Genomic DNA, 17,448 nt, shown 5'->3' on the forward strand with positions numbered 1-17,448 from the left:
AAAAACAAATAAAAATTTTGACAAGCGTAGGTAGTGTGCTTTATGTAGTAGATATGTAAACAAATTAGGTTTACAAAATCATTTATAAATCAACTAAAATTTAATTATTCTTGGAAATATTTAGAATTTTTCATATTCAGTGTATGTATAATTTTTAATTTCTGTTTTTTTGAGCCAGTGAAATTAAATTTTGCCGGGTCGATTCTAATCAGAATCAATGATTCATAGAAGTCTTTCTAAAACGAATATAAGTCCTGGTGGATCCACCGATGGATCCTTCGATAAGTTATCTAGAGGGGCCACGATTAATATTGGTGCATTTGGGATACGTCTAAAATTAAGGTTTCTCAAAACAGTTATGTCATATCCAGTATCATTTTTTAAATAAGCAGGCCAGTTTTGGATTGCAGATTTCTCGAGAAGAGGTGTCACAAGACGACGTGGACATCTACTCTTAACCAATGCCTTCCTTGTAGCTCTCTATAAAAATAAAAACGGTCAAACATGTTTTTTAATAATGAATTTTAAACAAAAATTACTCTATCATCATCCCTAGGTGTAGGTTTCAAACTAGTCCAATCTGTAACGTTATATGCTGGTAAGGAATTTGCCCATTGATCATATGTTTCATATGGTATCGGGTCTACGGTCTAAAAATAAATTAAACGGTAGTTTATTTGAAAAACAAATACTGACTAAGCAAACTTTTGACGGATAAAAAATATTTTATAGTCTGCATGCTCTTTTGACGCGAATAACTTGACAAGTACTTATTCATAACAGAATTTATTTATTATAACAGAAGTAAACGTATAGTTTTGCAATTTAACATTTAATGTACATTTAACATTTAACATGTATGTACGTAGGAAAAATAGAATACCTAGTAGACGTTTTTTGTATGAACGACAATATTATCACATTAATGTGGTATAGTTAAACAAGGAAAATTCAAGAAATAGTTTATACTATATAGATAGGTGTACTTTATAATAAGTTATAAATATCAGATATAGTTTTAGTGAATATCTCATTAAATACAGAGACAGAACAAGCAGTTGTTACTTTTTAAGATTATTATTTTTTATACATTTATAGTTAATGGTCCTCCCGATTCTAACATATTTTCAATAATATAACCCCAACTCTTATGTGTGAATCTTGTGAACTAAAGTCGTTTTAAGATAACATATATTCTTGATTAACTTTTTAAATTAAGAATAATTAGCTAAAAATGTTGACTGATCAATAACCAGTTTTAGATAATTAGTTTAAATAAAAAATTTAGGATGAAAGGAGGAATGCACTAGAGTAAAGCACATAGATACCAATAATACTTATCTTACCCTTCCTCCAATTCAAAGCTTTAAACTTAAGCAATCTAAAAAGTAGTGAGCCAAAATTAGTTATTGACCAGTCATAATAGTCGGCAAATTACAGCAATTTTAAAAGTAATTTTAAAACTTTAATCAAATGTATACGTTACCAGAAGCAACATAGTTGTTCACTGTTACCATTTAAAAAACTTCAAGTTCATAACGCTTTTACACATAATGGATAAGCTAATTTTTTTAAAAATATATTTAAAAACTGGACTAACAGATATGAGAAAAAAATAATTAAAAAATACCTATTATCTTGTGAGATATTCACTGACAAACCTGACTCATAGTTAACGAACCATGCAACTCGTACACACAGTAGAATTTTAAATAATAAAAACATTTAATTGTACTCCGAGGATAATCATTATGATTAAATTAAAAAAATAACGGCTGGTAAAAAAATATTTTTAATATATTTAAAAAATTACTCGTTCCACTTATTTTAATTTTTTATCGCGACAATTAAAAAAGTCGTAATCGAATCAGAAATCCAGAACTTTATTATATGTTATAGATATGATTTACAGAATGAAATAAATTATTATTAAAATGTATCATTTACACATAACACATTTGAAATAATCAAATTCTGCTTTAAATCAATAAAATATAATATATGCTAGGATATTTTGTTTTATTTTTGGTACTGTACATGCTATATATTAAGTATATAGCTGAAAAATATGTAAATATAATAGCAATATAAATGAAGTTTTTTTATTAAAAATGTACATATGATGTATATACCTACATTTTATATTACACAATAGATACACTGAATGAAAAATTCAATAATTATCCATTTTTTTACAATTAAATTACGCAAAAGAAGTATGATTATTTATTATTATTTATTCAAATAATATTTTATTCGAAAATTTGTTTTTCAAAATTATTCGAATAAATTGCGACAACATTATTCGAATAACTTTTTATTCGAATAAGAATTTGCACAACTCTGAATATAGTATACCTATACGTTGGGCAGGGGAATGCGGGACGACATATTATAAATTGCCATGTACACTCGTTAATGTACTCGCGATCATTCATTTTTGCGGTCCCCAAATCAGTATGAAAGTACTAGGTATGTAGTTAAAAAAAAAAATTTATCCAGTAAAGTAGATTTACACCAAAAATGTTATTACATTTGAAAATTGTTGAGAAAAAATGTATAGAATTAGTAAAATTAATTTGATATTTTATTCTAAGAACGCAAAACATTTTGTTGAGTTACAAAAAACATAAAATATTTTTTTTACCTACTAATAAAAAGAATCAAAATACATTACTCGATTATATTTACCTGGGTTTGAGGATTTGGAGAATTTGGAGTATTCAAAGAAGATCGTTCACATCCAGCGTTCACTAAAACGGTAAAACACGGCAACAACAATATAATTTTCCAAATCATTTTTTCGTTTATCAATTGTGAATTACCAGTAACACTAAGAAACAACTAGATAAATAAAAATCAGGAGCAGCACTGAATATTGGTTAGTTCTAAGTAGGTATTTATAACAGCTACCGTGTTTATTTTACTGTAGCCAGCCATTGTAATAACATCTGTTAACATTGTATTTCTGAAGTATAGAAGGCAATGTTATTTGTAAAAAAACAGGCTGTTCGTGTTTTTAAAAAACACTAAGAGCCGGAATAAATATTTCGCTAGCAAAAAACAGTTTTGGTTAGCGTTGTATAAAATAATTTTCCTATTTTTCATATATTCCTAAAACTTTTTGAACCAACATATTATTATACACAGCCTAAAGTCAGAATATCATTGATGAAAATGTTTCATTTAAAGAAACACGATCAAATAACAAAATATATTAGGCACAAGATGTCTCTTTTGATAGCTTTAAATTTAAGTAAATAAGTAACTCTTCCTAAAATACAAAGTTGGTTCAGCTAAAACTATGATTAATTTAAGGGTAACAAACATTTTCAGTTGGACCGACTTAATAAAAACTTGTTCCAACTAATATTTGGTTATTACAAGGATTAAGGGGTAAAATAAATTTTTAGTTAAAATAACTATATAAAAAGTTGTTCCTCTTAACATTTAGTTGGTAATTGTGTCAATTATTTATTTAATTCTTCCAACTAGAAATAAATCGTGTCACTATATATCCCATAGTTTAAGTAGGATCAACGTTTTGAAAAACATATATAATTAATTATTTTGGAAACCATTATGTTTGGAATAACATTTAAATTGATAAAATTTACATTATTAAACAAATGTTATTCAAACTATATAGAAACAGATTTATTTAAGTATGACGCAAAAGGCGGTGTTATTTGAAAAATAACACACCGTTCATGTTACTAAAAAATTTGTAGTTAGACTGTCTTAATAAAACTTGGTCCAACTAACATTTGGTTATTATACGGATTAGGGGTACCGTATATTTGTATTTGAAATAACTAAATAAAAAGTTGTTCCTCTTAACATTTAGTTGAGCCAATTATTTATTTAGTTCTTCTATTTAGAATTTTATCGTTTCACTATATTATCCCATAGTTTAAGTTGGACCAATGTTTTTAAAAAAAAATTACAAACAAATAATTTGGAAAACTGGCCCAACTCAATGTTAAGAGGAACAACTTTTTGTTTAGTTATTTCAAATACAAATATACTGTACTCTTAATCCCTATAACATCCAAATATTAGTTGGACCAAGTTTTTATTAAGTTGGTCCAACTGAAAATGTTTTGTACCCTTAAATCAATCACAGTTTTAGTTTGACCAACTTTGTATTTTAGGAATAGTACTCATTTACTTAAATTTATAGCTATCAAAAGGGACGTCTTGTGCCCAATATGTTTTGATATTTGATCGGGTTTCATTAAAAGAAGTCTTTTCATCAATGATTTTCTGACCTGAGACTCTGTATCATGATAATTTTTATACTTTAATTTATTTGGTTCAAATTATATCTGGAATATTTGGAATATGGAAAATTATTTTATACAACGCTAACCCAGGTGGGTTTTTGTTTTCGAAATATTTTTTTAGGTTATGGTGTTTTTCAGAAACATGAACCGTCTGTTATTTTTCAAATAATATTGCCTTTTGCGTCATACTTTAATAACACGGTTTCTACATAGTTTGAATAATATTTCTTAAATAATGTATACTATATCTATTTAAATTTTATTCGACGCCTAATAGTTTCAAATCTGTACACACTGTAACTTTTTTAATACTGGACCAATTACATTTTTAACCTTCCTTCCTTGTCTGATCGTAGGCACGCAGCTGACTTAGTAATCCCTAATTTTCTTCTGTCCGTTAAAATTGATTCCCCCACCCTCTTTTTACAAAATAACTTTAAAATCTCTGTACGTTCCACACGCCCTTCTTTCTGTTCCTTATCCAGCATTCTTGTACAAACTAATATCTAAACTCCTCTAAACACCGACGCCTTCACTTCTTCTCTATGATTTATCCCTGTTTTGTGTGAATAAGTAAAATGTTTCCAAATTTAAATAATATGAGTATTATAGTTCTAGTTATTGTTGGTTGTTATTTGCATGGGTTCTCTTATAAGAAAATTATTCATCAATGATTTTCAGACTTGAGGCTCTGTATAATAATATTTTAACATTTTGATTTATTTGTATCTAATAATATCAGGAATATTTTAAATATTGGACAATTATTTTAAACAAAGCCTACAAAAATTGTTTTTTGCTAGCGAAATATTATATCTGGCTCTGCTGTTTTTTAGAATCATGAACGTTGTGTTCATTTACAAATAACACTGCCTTTTGCGTCATACTTTAATACATCTGTTTCTATAGTTTGAATAACATTTGTTAAACAATGTACATTATATAAATTTAAATTTTATTCCACACATAACGGTTTCCAAAATAATTAATTGTAAACGTTTTTAAATGTATTTGTTATTCTTAAACTATGAGATATATTAGGAACAAGATAAATTTCTAGTTGGAAGAACTAAATAAATAATTGACCCAAGTCCCAACTAAATGTTAACGGAAAAAACTTGTTATTTAGTTATTTTAACTAAAAATTCATTTTACCCCTTAATCCTTGTAATAACCAAATTTTGGTTGGACCAAGTTTTTATTAAGTCAGTACAACAATAAATGTTTTATACCCTTAAATTGTATATATGGAAGATTTACTTATTTACTTTAAGTTATAGGTATCACAAAGTACATCTTGTGCCCATTATATTTTTTATTAGCGCGGGTTTCTTTATAAAGACCTTGTTCATCAATGATTTTCTGACATGATGCTCTGTATAATAATATTTTAACATTTTGATTTATTTGGTTCGAAAAATATCAGGAATATTTTAAATAACCTGCTCCCATACCACGCTTTCAAACTCCCCCTTAACGATGAATTTCCATGCGATCAAATAACAAAATATATTAGGCACAAGATGTCTCTTTTGATAGCTTTAAATTTAAGTAAATAAGTAACTCTTTCTAAAATACAAAGTTGGTTCAGCTAAAACTATGATTAATTTAAGGGTAACAAACATTTTCAGTTGGACCGACTTAATAAAAACTTGTTCCAACTAATATTTGGTTATTACAAGGATTAAGGGGTAAAATAAATTTTTAGTTAAAATAACTATATAAAAAGTTGTTCCTCTTAACATTTAGTTGGTAATTGTGTCAATTATTTATTTAATTCTTCCAACTAGAAATAAATCGTGTCACTATATATCCCATAGTTTAAGTAGGATCAACGTTTTGAAAAACATATATAATTAATTATTTTGGAAACCATTATGTTTGGAATAACATTTAAATTGATAAAATTTACATTATTAAACAAATGTTATTCAAACTATATAGAAACAGATTTATTTAAGTATGACGCAAAAGGCGGTGTTATTTGAAAAATAACACACCGTTCATGTTACTAAAAAACAGCATAGCCGGATAAAATATTTCTCAAAAAACAATTTTGGTAGGCTTTGTATAAAATAATTATCCAATATTTCAAATATTCCTGATATTTTTCGATCCAAATAAATCAAAATGTTAAAACGTTATTTTACAAAGTCTCAAGTCATAAAATCGTTAACTAATAAGGTTCTTAGAAAGAAACCCTTTCAAATAACAAAATATATTTGGCAAAATAAGTACCATGTGCTACCTATGAATTTAGGTAATTAAGTAACTCTTCCAAAAATACAAAGTGGGACTAACTAAACATATAGTTTTATATGGGTAAATTACATTTGTAGTTAGACTGTCTTAATAAAACTTGGTCCAACTAACATTTGGTTATTATACGGATTAGGGGTACCGTATATTTGTATTTGAAATAACTAAATAAAAAGTTGTTCCTCTTAACATTTAGTTGAGCCAATTATTTATTTAGTTCTTCTATTTAGAATTTTATCGTTTCACTATCCCATAGTTTAAGTTGGACCAATGTTTTTAAAAAAAAATTACAAACAAATAATTTGGAAAATATTATCCATCGAATAACGGTTTAATGGATATAATATACATTGTTTAACAAATATTATTCAAAATATGTAGAAATACTTTTATTAAAGTATGACGCAAAAAGCCATGTTATTTGTAAAATAACAGACCGTTCATGTTTTTAAAAAACACCATTGCCGGAAAAAATATTTCAATAACAAAAAACAATTTGGGTTAGCGTTCTACAAAATAATTGTCCAATATTCAGAATATTCAAAACATTTTTTGAAACAAATAAATCAAAATATTAAATTTATAATTTTAGAGAGTCTCAAGTCAGAAAATCATTAAATGAATAGGTTTCTTTTTAAGAAACACGATCAAATAACAAAATAAATTGGGCACAAGATGTCCCTTTTGATACCTATAAATTTAAGTAAATAAGTAACTCTTCCTAAAATTCAATGTTGGTCCAACTAAAACTATGATTAATTTAAGTACAAAATATTTTCAATTGGACCGACTTAATAAAAACTTGGTCCAACTAATATTTTGTTATTATAGGGATTAGGGGTACCGTATATTTGTATTTGAAATAACTAAATTAAAAGTTGTTCCGCTTAACATTGAGTTAGGCCAATTATTTATTTAGTTCTTCCATTTAGAATTTTATCGTTTCCTCATATTATCCTATAGTTTAGGTAGAACCAACATTTTTAAAAACGTTAAATTAATTTTTTTGGAAACTAATATGTGTGGAACAACAATTTAATCGATATAATATACATTATTTAACAAATGTTATTCAAACCATATTGTAACAGATTTATTAAAGTATGACGCAAAAGGGAATGTTATTTGTAAAATAACAGATTATTTATGTTTCTGAAAACACTAAAGCTGGGATAAATATTTCGCTAGCAAAAAAAAATTTTGGTTGGCTTTGTATAAAATAATACTTTATGAAAAGAAAATCTTTCAGGAACAAACAGGAGAGGTTGGAAGGTAGATTTAGATGAATAACAAAGACCATGGACTTCGTTTGACCAGGGGATACCAGGAAGATTATAATCGCCACAAAAAATAAAGAGATGAGAAGGATATTGTGGTATAATGATATCTACTGTAGATGAATGAGTTTTGTACATTTCAATAGAAAAAGAAGGAGGGGGATAAACACCACTGATAATGAAATTAAAAGAGCCAAGAAAAAAACGTACAAATAACTGTTTGACACTGTTAAAATAGATAGTAAGAATAGAGGAAGTGATGCCTTTGAGAACCGCAATGAGCACCCCACCGCCACGCTCACAAGTACTAGTAGCAGGAGACCTGTCACAACGAAAAATATTATAATTTGAAAGACCTAGCTTATTTGAATTAATGCTATGGTTAAACCGTGTTTCAGTTAGTATTTAAAATACACAGTTTAGACAAGCAGTGTTACATTTAAAGTTTAGTAGTTTAGTTCGGGTACAGAATAGATAAAAGCAGAAGGGTCACTTATAAAGTAAACAAAAACGTGACGGTCATGTTGTAAAGGCATACAATGACCGTACCCTTACCTTTTCTTATCTATTTAGTACTATCAGTTTAAAATACTGATACTACGGTTTGTATTTGTTGAAATTAGTTTATTGCTAATACTTTTCAAAACCTTCTAAAGCAATTTTTCTAGTCATTAAATCAATTATTGTTTTGACTTTAGTATAAAAATTATATTCTACTTTTAGTTTTACGAAAATGGTCACACTGCAACGCTCTAACACTATGGCCGTCGCGTTTATGTGATAAGTATCTTTCCCATGTTAATTTTTATCAGTGTTCGGGGCCTGGTCCGGAAGCCACGACAGTTCTGGTAGAAACCGAAAGAGCTATTGTACTAATAATTATTGTAGTAAGACGATCCAGTTACACTGGAACGTGACACCGCTCGACATTGAGGTTTTTCGAAAGAGATTTTACACATTTCGATATGATTACGAAGAGCAGATTGATTAGTTTTCACAGCACGAAAAGTGGATAATACATCAAAAGCAACATCATGGTTTTTAACACGCTTATATTAGCTTCACTTGTATGTATGTATGTTTGTTTGTATGTTTGTATGTAACTCTGTAACTAAAAGAGATAGGCAACCGAACGTACATGCGTGTATTCGTTGTTGTTTACCTGAAGTTTTCAAGTAATAGAGACACGTATGTACTAGAATTAAAAAACACGACTTTAAAGCACATCGAACTAAAAAAGTGGAAAATAAATATAGTTTAAAAAAACTAAAAAACACGCTTAAATAGTAAAATAAACTAAGAAGTAGAAAATAATTTTCAATATAGAAATCAATTAATAAAAAATAAATAGTATTATTGTGAAAAAAGCGTGGGGTGCTACATATATCAGTTCTTGAAAAGCGCTCCACACTTTTTTCACAATAATACTATTTATTTTTTATTAATTGATTTCTATATTGAAAATTATTTTCTACTTTTTAGTTTATTTTACTATTTAAGCGTGTTTTTTAGTTTTTTTAAACTATATTTTTTTTATTAAAGAAGAACTTTAAGTCATTGCCTAGTTCCTTGTTTTGAGCTATTTATTATTGCTGTGAGTTTTGTGGCGAGGAAATTGCTTTTACAATGTCGTCAAGTCAACGAGATTGAGATGGGTTTTTACCTGAGACCGCGTAAGAAGAACGGGTTAACGTCGGTGACATATTCGACTTGTGTGTGGTAAGTGCCTTAACAAAAGTATTCGATTTGAGTATAGACCAGCGTTGAAGTCTCTTTAGAGTCAAAGGTGTGAGCAAAATATAAACAAAGGGGACTTTGATTTGTGTGATAATAGAAAATGAAACTCACGTGAGTTGCAAAAGGCAGCAAACCGAAATAACAATTTGCATACGAAATGCAAAATATTAATGTACGCAAACACGTACAAAAGCACAACACGTAGTATTAATAAAATTGTATATAAATTTAGTAAGTAACTGTAAATAGAAATAGTTAAATGAAAGCAGAAAGACGAGACAGATTTTGTACTGATAAGAGATGATCACCTATTGAATGGTGGTTTATGACACTTAATGCGTTTTTTTAATTTACAACTGTTATTAACCACAATTTTTGGATGTTTCTCTTTGGTCCTTAAATATTTCGTAGCGTTAAGAGAAGACCACAAATCATGATCAACTATAACATTAATTTAATATTTATTACAATTAACATCTCAATTACACACAATTTTGAACATACAAATATAGTGTAATTATAATATTATATAAATATAATTTATACTTACACAGCCATTAGTTTTTGCATTTAAGAGTTCAGCAATTTTTATCCAATTTTTATTTTTGTTATTCCGCGGAACAGCATTTAAGTATTAGTCGTTCTATTTTCTAATATATGCTTGTGCTCTAGACCTATTTTAATTAATAATTCTTTTTCAAGAAATGAAAAATTACTAGACCTACTTTTTTTATTAGACATTTTAAAAGCACAATTCATAAATAGTATAATTTCAAACTACAATCACCGATCAGGTTTATAGTTTTTTAATTGTTATTTGTTGTATGGCTCAACTCTAGTTGACAACACACAATCAGCGATATCGTCCAATCACAATCGACACAGTTCTGTACCATAATCAAAAAGATCCATTTAATATAATTTAACATTCAAACAACTAACTGCAGATGAGTAGAGAAAAACGGAAAGAAAAAATATCTGACGAATAAAGTTATCTGGTGGTTAGTTATCTACCAGTTAAATGGATTAATGAAAAAGAAATGTGCATATATTATGTCTTTGGTGAGGAGATTCATAATAGTCAAGATGTTACAGTGATATTGTGTTTATTAATATTGAGAAATAAATGTCACAAGAGTACACAAAATTATGAAAAGTAATATAAAAGTGCATGATATATAATGAAGACTAATTGTAAATGTATAGTATAGGTAATAATAAGATACTACACATTATAGTATAGTGTTCAATGTATCCAACTATTATTATGTTAAAAACAAAATTAATTGTTGATATAACACTAGTTAATTTGTTTAAAGTATGGACAAATAGTGGTAGAATTGGTAAAATAATTTTTTGACTGGTAATCAATAAAATTAAAACTTAGCGGAAATTAAATTTTAAATATTTAAATAAAAATTGTATTTTAAATAAAATATGCAAGAAATAAATTGTTCGCTAAAAAAACTAGGTTAACAATGAAGACACGTGCGCAGATGTTAAAATACAGAAAATTCAGTTTGGTGGATAAATTATTTCTTTACATTTAATATAACATACTTTAGGTACATATAATGAATTCGTATCGGTTGGTTTTTGCCAGGGGTATTTGTTTTTTAACACACAACAGATATCCAAAAATTTTGACATTTTAGTTTTTGCTATAGACCGAGTAGATCACATTGGGCTTTTCGTGTTAAAATCTTAATGATCTAAACGATTCATTATGGGGAAAAGGTTTATTGCAAAGATTTTATTTGCATTGGTGGTCATTTGCATACAAAAATGTACAAGCGATCTCAGGTTGGAACAAGTCAAACATATTTGGCAAGCGAAACACTGGAATCAGATGACGTGGTTCAACAGAATAATAGGATCACCCATCGCACCGGTCGTCAGGGTGGAACAATTATGGACTACAAGTACAATTTCGTTGAACTATAAGTGGAAAACAATCTCTTTACTAATGGAGTGTGGTTACGGCAAAGAACTGATTGACTTTCTCTGGATATCGACCTATACAGTAAACCAGTGCGGCGAATTGTTAAGCAACGGTGACGGAGACGCTGCAGATTGTTGGAAAAAACTTCATATAAGTCTCAAAAAAGGTGCAAAGATTACATATATATTGTTGTCTATGAATGAACATATTAATTCATTAGACAACAGGTTTATCGTCCAAAACAAATATTACGATATTCTGCCGCAGATTCATGCACTGCTTTTGCAACCGACACCCGATCTCATAGCAACGGCGCCCGGCAGTTTATTGAAAGATATCGAAACTTTAGCTGTATCCTTAGCAGGCAACTGGAGTAATAGCTGTCAGCCATCCTACTCTGTCATCAGTCAAGAAGAGTTACAGAGTGAACGTTCCAATTCAACCGAAACTCCAAAACTTTATAAGTTGTATGTGGAAAAACTGAATTCTATCATTCATTTCATTCAAACACACACGGAAAATATTGGTTTTGAATTAAAAAAACAAAGAAAAAAAATTTCTTTTACTCCTCCTACCAACAGTGATGGAAGTTCATCCAGTCGCCAGGAAAATAAGTAAAACTGGAAAACAGATAAAATAATATTTTTTCTTGCCATATAAAAAATTGTAACCAGTTTAAAAATGATAATAAAATCCATTAGAACGTGATGTTTTTGTGTTATAACTCTTAAGGTATACCTACCACATTTTACATTATAAGTCTATAGAAAAAAATCAGCACAAGAACCAATCAAATGACATACGTTTTTAAGACAAGAAAAAAATAAGTACATAATAGTAATAAAACAATAAAAAAAACAAAAATTGATGGTTTAAAGTTAAGCAAAAGAAAACATATTTAATTATGATAGGCAACTAAACAGTAATAAATAAATAAATAAATAACAAAAAAAAAAATAAAAATAAGTTTTCGATGAAATGGCGAAGATACAAACATTTTTTTTTTATAATAAGTTAATATTTTATACACAAACAAATTATTAAACATTTTTTTGTTGTACAAATCTAACTAGTTTTTGAGTAAACTAGTGTAAGGCGTTAAAAGAAACACCGTGTACATTATTTAACAAATGTTATTCAAACTATATAGAAATAGTTTTATTAAAGTATGACGCAAAACGCAATGTTATTTGTAAAATAACAGGCTGCTCATGTTTTTTAAAAACAATAGAGCCGGAATAAATATTTCGATAACAAAAAACCATCTGGGTTAGCGTTGTATAAAATAATTGTTCAATATTCCAGATATTCCTGGTATTTTTCGAACCAAATAAATTAAATATATTATTTTACATAGCTTTAAATCTGAAAATAATTGATGAATAAGTTTCTTATAAAGAAACCCGTTCAATTATCAAAATATATTTGACACAAGATGTACCTTGTGTTACCTATAAATATAAGTAAATAACTAACTCTTTCAAAAATACAAAGTTGGTCCAACTAAAACACTTTTAGTCGTACTGACTTAATAAAAACTTGGTCTAACTAAACTTTAGTTATTACAAGATTTAGGGGTACAATGTATTTGTAGTTGAAATAATTAAATAAAAAGTTGTTTACCTATCACAGACTTCTAGCACATTTCAATAATTAAACGACTTTTTACCAATTAGTATAGTGTTTATGTAAATAAATATTTTTTTTGACGTATACTTTTTGAGATCACAACGATGAGAGCAAATAAATCACAACATTATAAAAAACAAGTAATTTAGAACATTCTAAATACTGGAGAGTACAAAATAGAGGAATAAAATAAAATAAAATAAAATAGAAGAAGACATTTTATAGCTTTATTAAATCAATGTCTAGATCAATTTAATAAATTAATTTTATTTAATTTGGTCAGCAAAGACAATTAAAAGTTTCAGATAAGCGTAGTATGCTTTATGTAATAGGTATGTAAGCAAATTAGGTTTACAAAATCATTTACAAATCAACTAATATGTAATTATTGTTTAAAATATTTAGATTTTTTCACTATCAGTATATATATTTTTAAAATTTATGGTTTTTTGAATGGTGAAATTAAAATCTGCTGGGTCGATTTTAATCAGAATCCACGATTCATTCAATGATTTCCAAAATAAATAAAATTCCTGGCTCAGGCACCAAATGGTTTTCAAAATTGCCCACGTATACTACTGGTGCTCCTGGAATACGTCTGCATCTCAAGTTATTTATATTAGCTATGTTAAGGCCAGTTCCAGTTGTATTTTTTAAATTAGCAGGCCATTGACGTATACCACTGTTTCAAACAAGCCTATCCAAAATATTAATTGGACATTTACTCCATTTCAATGCATTTACTGCGACTTCCTTATAAAATAAAAACAGTCAGACATGATTTTCAATGATGCATTTTATAAAAAAAATTACAATTTGACTACGATTAGGTTCATGTGTCAAAGTAGTCCAATCTGTAATGGTCGTTAATTCTAAGGTTACTTCCCATTCATGTAATGTTCGAAATGGTACCGGTTCTGCGGTCTAAAAACAGATAAAACAATAATTAATTTGAAAAACAAATACTGACTAAATGTGGACGGATAAAAAATATTTTACAGTCTGCATGATCTCTTGACGCTTATAACTTGATTAGTACTTAATAATAACAGAAATTATTTATTATAACAATAATTGCGAATAGTTTTGCAATTAAACATTTAGTAAAGTTAAGTATGTATCAATTTTTAAATAATATATGTAGTCATATCTTTAAAATGTGATTCAGCGTTAATTTAAAATGTAGGTATTGATTTCTATAATAAGACTAATGAGGTGTTACCATTGGGTAATTTCCTTTAACGTTATTAATGCTATGTGCTATAAAATGTAAAAAAAACCTTACTGTAAATGTATTTTGTACAGAACTTTTTTTCTAATAAAAAAAAAAAAAGTATCAATTTTTTACTTACTTTTTTGTGTTATGTACTTAAAACCAAAAAAAAAACAATTGCATTATTTTTCATATGGCTATACTCATTCGTATGTAACAAAAGAGAAGCCAGAACAGTGGGGTTGGGTCAGAGATGAAAAAGAATTATTACAACTAAAAGTGATATAATAACTTAAAACTTTAAGAAATATGAGAATAATTTCAAATTATAGTGCAATTTTCTATGTTTATTGTTTTTCCTTAATAAATTAATAGTTTGAATACGAAATTTTGAGAACTTTGCATGATATGTTATAGCCCCTATTGTAAAATTATCTCCAGTCTATTTTTCACATCTTAATTCCTGAAACTTCTCCTAAAACTTTACCTACGATGTAGGTGTAGCGTTTTTAGTTTTTTGATAATTTAATCCATGTAACACAAATATTTTTTTCTTTTTTCTATGTTGAGTTTGTAAAATAAGTTTTAAAAAAATCGGGGCACAGTGGGGACAGGGAGGTTGCAACCAAGTTTAAAATTTAAGACGGGAGGTGGGGATTGCAGTATCGTTTTTATCTGCATTAAATACCTACTTAGCCGCACCTAAGTCTAGTTTAAAATTAATTATCTAAAAATGGTTATCGATGAGTCACAACGTTCAGCAAATTATTCTGCAAAATGAATCTCTTGTAAATACAAGAGATTCATAAATTTTGCTATGTGGAGTTATCATTTTGTTCTATCGATTTAAAAAAAAAATGGTATCCAACAAAGTAGATTTACGCCTAAAATGTTATTACATTTAAAAATTGTTAAGATAATATGTATAGTATGATACATTTACTTAAATTTCTTATTTAAAGAACGCAAAACATTTTGTGGAGTTAAGAAAAACATAAATATTTTACGGAATAATAATAAACATATTATTTATTTTGTATCAACTAAAGAAAATAATTAAAAGACATTAGTCGATTATATTTACCTGCCTTGGAGGTTCTACAAAAAATGGTGAAGGTTGACCAGCGTTCACTAAAACGTTAAAACACGGCAACAAAAATATAATTTTCCAAATCATTTTTTCGTTTATCTACTGTGAAATACCTGTAATACTTAGAAACAACTATGGAAATAAAAATCAGCAATAGCACTGGAAATTTGTTAGTTTTAGGTATTTATAACAGCTTTTGTGTATATTTTACTGTAGCCAGCCATTGTAATAACATCTGTTAACATTGTATTTCACAAGTATACAAACATAATCTATGTTTTGACTAAACGGGTATTATATGTCGAGTGTTACAAGTCAAATTGGAATGTATACAATGGTATTGGATGTATATGATTAAAATTAAAATGAACGAATTAAAGTGATTTCTTATAAAAGTGTAATGAACACATACGTATTTTATGTCGGTAATTGATGTATATTAATTTAAGTACACAAAGTAGCTTCAGGACTATAAATGAAGCTGGTAAGAAAGGAGCCGCCTCACAGACCACTTATCAATGTAAATCTTATTAGGTTCCCTATTACTGTTCTAATCATGTTAAAAATGTAATGTTTTTTATACAAGGTGATTTCTTCATCATGAGCCACTCAATATCTCGTAGGGTTCAGTAAGAAATTTAAATTTGTTTTTTTATATTGTATTTGTACAATGTAATCTCAATTTTTCATTTTTTTTGCTTTTACCCCCTTCCCAACTTAGTTTGGGAGTTTTATATTGAGTTTTAAAGTTAGTATGGGAAGGGAAGTGCGGTTGGGAGATGCGCGCAGATAAAAATAATCACACTTCACCTTTCCCCCTGCCCTTAACTTGAAATTTCAAAAACTTCAACAATAGTTAGGAGTTGGGAGGTGGGTAAAACCAAATAAATTGTGAAAAGTTGAGATCACATTGTATAAAAACATTATAAAAAAAAAATGTGTTTCTAATTAAGCCCTATGATATATTGAGTGGCTTATGATAAAAAAATCATAAAATATATCATAACATATCCATACAATTTTTTTACAGTTAAAATAGAATTAACTTAAACGCTAACGTTTACATTAGATTACATTAAATTTGTAGTTGGACTGACTTAATAAAAACATAGTCCGACTAAAAAGGCAATGTTATTTGTAAAATAATAGGCTGTTCATGTTTCTAAAAAACACTAGAGCCGGAATAAATATTTTGCTAGCAAAAAACAGTTTTGTATAAAATAAATTTCCTATATTTCTAATACTTTTTGAACCAATATATTATTATACACAGCCTGAAGTCGGAAAATCATCGATGAAAAGGTTTCTTTAAAAAACTATAAATTTAAGTAAATAAATAAATCTTCCATATAAACAAAATTGGTCCAACTAAGACTATAGTCAATATAAGGCTATAAATTATTTCTTGTTGTACTGACTTAATGAAAATTTAGTCTTACTAAAATTTGGTTTTTACAAAGATTAAAATTAATTTTTAGTTAAAATAAATAAATAATAAGTTTTTCCAATTAACATTTAGTTGAAACTTGGACCAATTATTTATTTAGTTCTTCCAACTAGAAATTTATCGTGTCCCTAAATTATCCCATAGATTAAGAATAACAAATACTTTTAAAACCGTTTATGTACATAATTTAACAAATATTATAAAAACTATGTAGATACAGTTTTATTAAAGTATGACGCAAAAGGCAATGTTATTTGTAAAATAACAGACTGTTACCTATACATATAAGTAATTAAGTTAATCTTCCAAAAATACCAAGATGGTCCAACTAAAACTAAGGTTAATATAAGGGCACATTATATTTCTAGTTAGACTGACTTAATAAAAATTTGGTTTTACTAAATTTATAGTTATTATAGGGGTAAAATAAATATCTAGTTGAAATATTTAATACAATTTATTTGCAGTAAACTTTTAGTTGGGCCAATTATTTATTTAGTTATTCCAACTAGAAATGTATTGTATTAGAACAATAATGTATTTTTTATTTACGTAGCATTTAGATAAA

The 17,448-nt window shown here is 27.6% G+C and overlaps 1 protein-coding gene and 1 long non-coding RNA gene across 2 annotated transcripts; both read right to left on the reverse strand.

The window, feature by feature from the left end:
- On the reverse strand, positions 1 to 2,858 carry LOC126836975 (E3 ubiquitin-protein ligase NRDP1-like). The gene is made up of 3 exons (XM_050570700.1): positions 2,692 to 2,858; positions 540 to 650; positions 1 to 480 (listed from the first exon to the last, which is right to left on the reverse strand). The coding sequence occupies exons 1-3, from the start codon at positions 2,797 to 2,799 to the stop codon at positions 223 to 225; spliced, it is 477 nt and encodes a 158-aa protein (XP_050426657.1). The 5' UTR covers positions 2,800 to 2,858; the 3' UTR covers positions 1 to 222.
- A 10,610-nt stretch (positions 2,859 to 13,468) lies between these two features.
- LOC126837023 (uncharacterized) lies at positions 13,469 to 15,542 on the reverse strand. The gene is made up of 3 exons (XR_007685429.1): positions 15,428 to 15,542; positions 13,944 to 14,054; positions 13,469 to 13,883 (listed from the first exon to the last, which is right to left on the reverse strand). It is a non-coding gene; the product is annotated as an uncharacterized LOC126837023 (long non-coding RNA).
- Between the last annotated feature and the right edge of the window lie 1,906 nt (positions 15,543 to 17,448).

This window comes from Adelges cooleyi, unplaced genomic scaffold (assembly GCF_023614345.1).
Source record: "Adelges cooleyi isolate 19-005CV unplaced genomic scaffold, UGA_ACOO_1.1 ACOO_flye_CR_arks_rails_tigmint_CR_PRNA_10, whole genome shotgun sequence".
Classification (NCBI taxonomy): domain Eukaryota; kingdom Metazoa; phylum Arthropoda; class Insecta; order Hemiptera; family Adelgidae; genus Adelges; species Adelges cooleyi.

Excerpts from the sequence above, each read along its gene's own strand:
- LOC126836975 (XM_050570700.1), bottom strand. The coding sequence starts at position 2,799 with ATGATTTGGAAAATTATATTGTTGTTGCCGTGTTTTACCGTTTTAGTG. Across the intron at positions 651-2,691 it reads CTCCAAATCCTCAAACCCAG|ACCGTAGACCCGATACCATA; the intron begins GTAAATATAATC and ends ATTTATTTTTAG. Across the intron at positions 481-539 it reads CACCTAGGGATGATGATAGA|AGAGCTACAAGGAAGGCATT; the intron begins GTAATTTTTGTT and ends TTATTTTTATAG.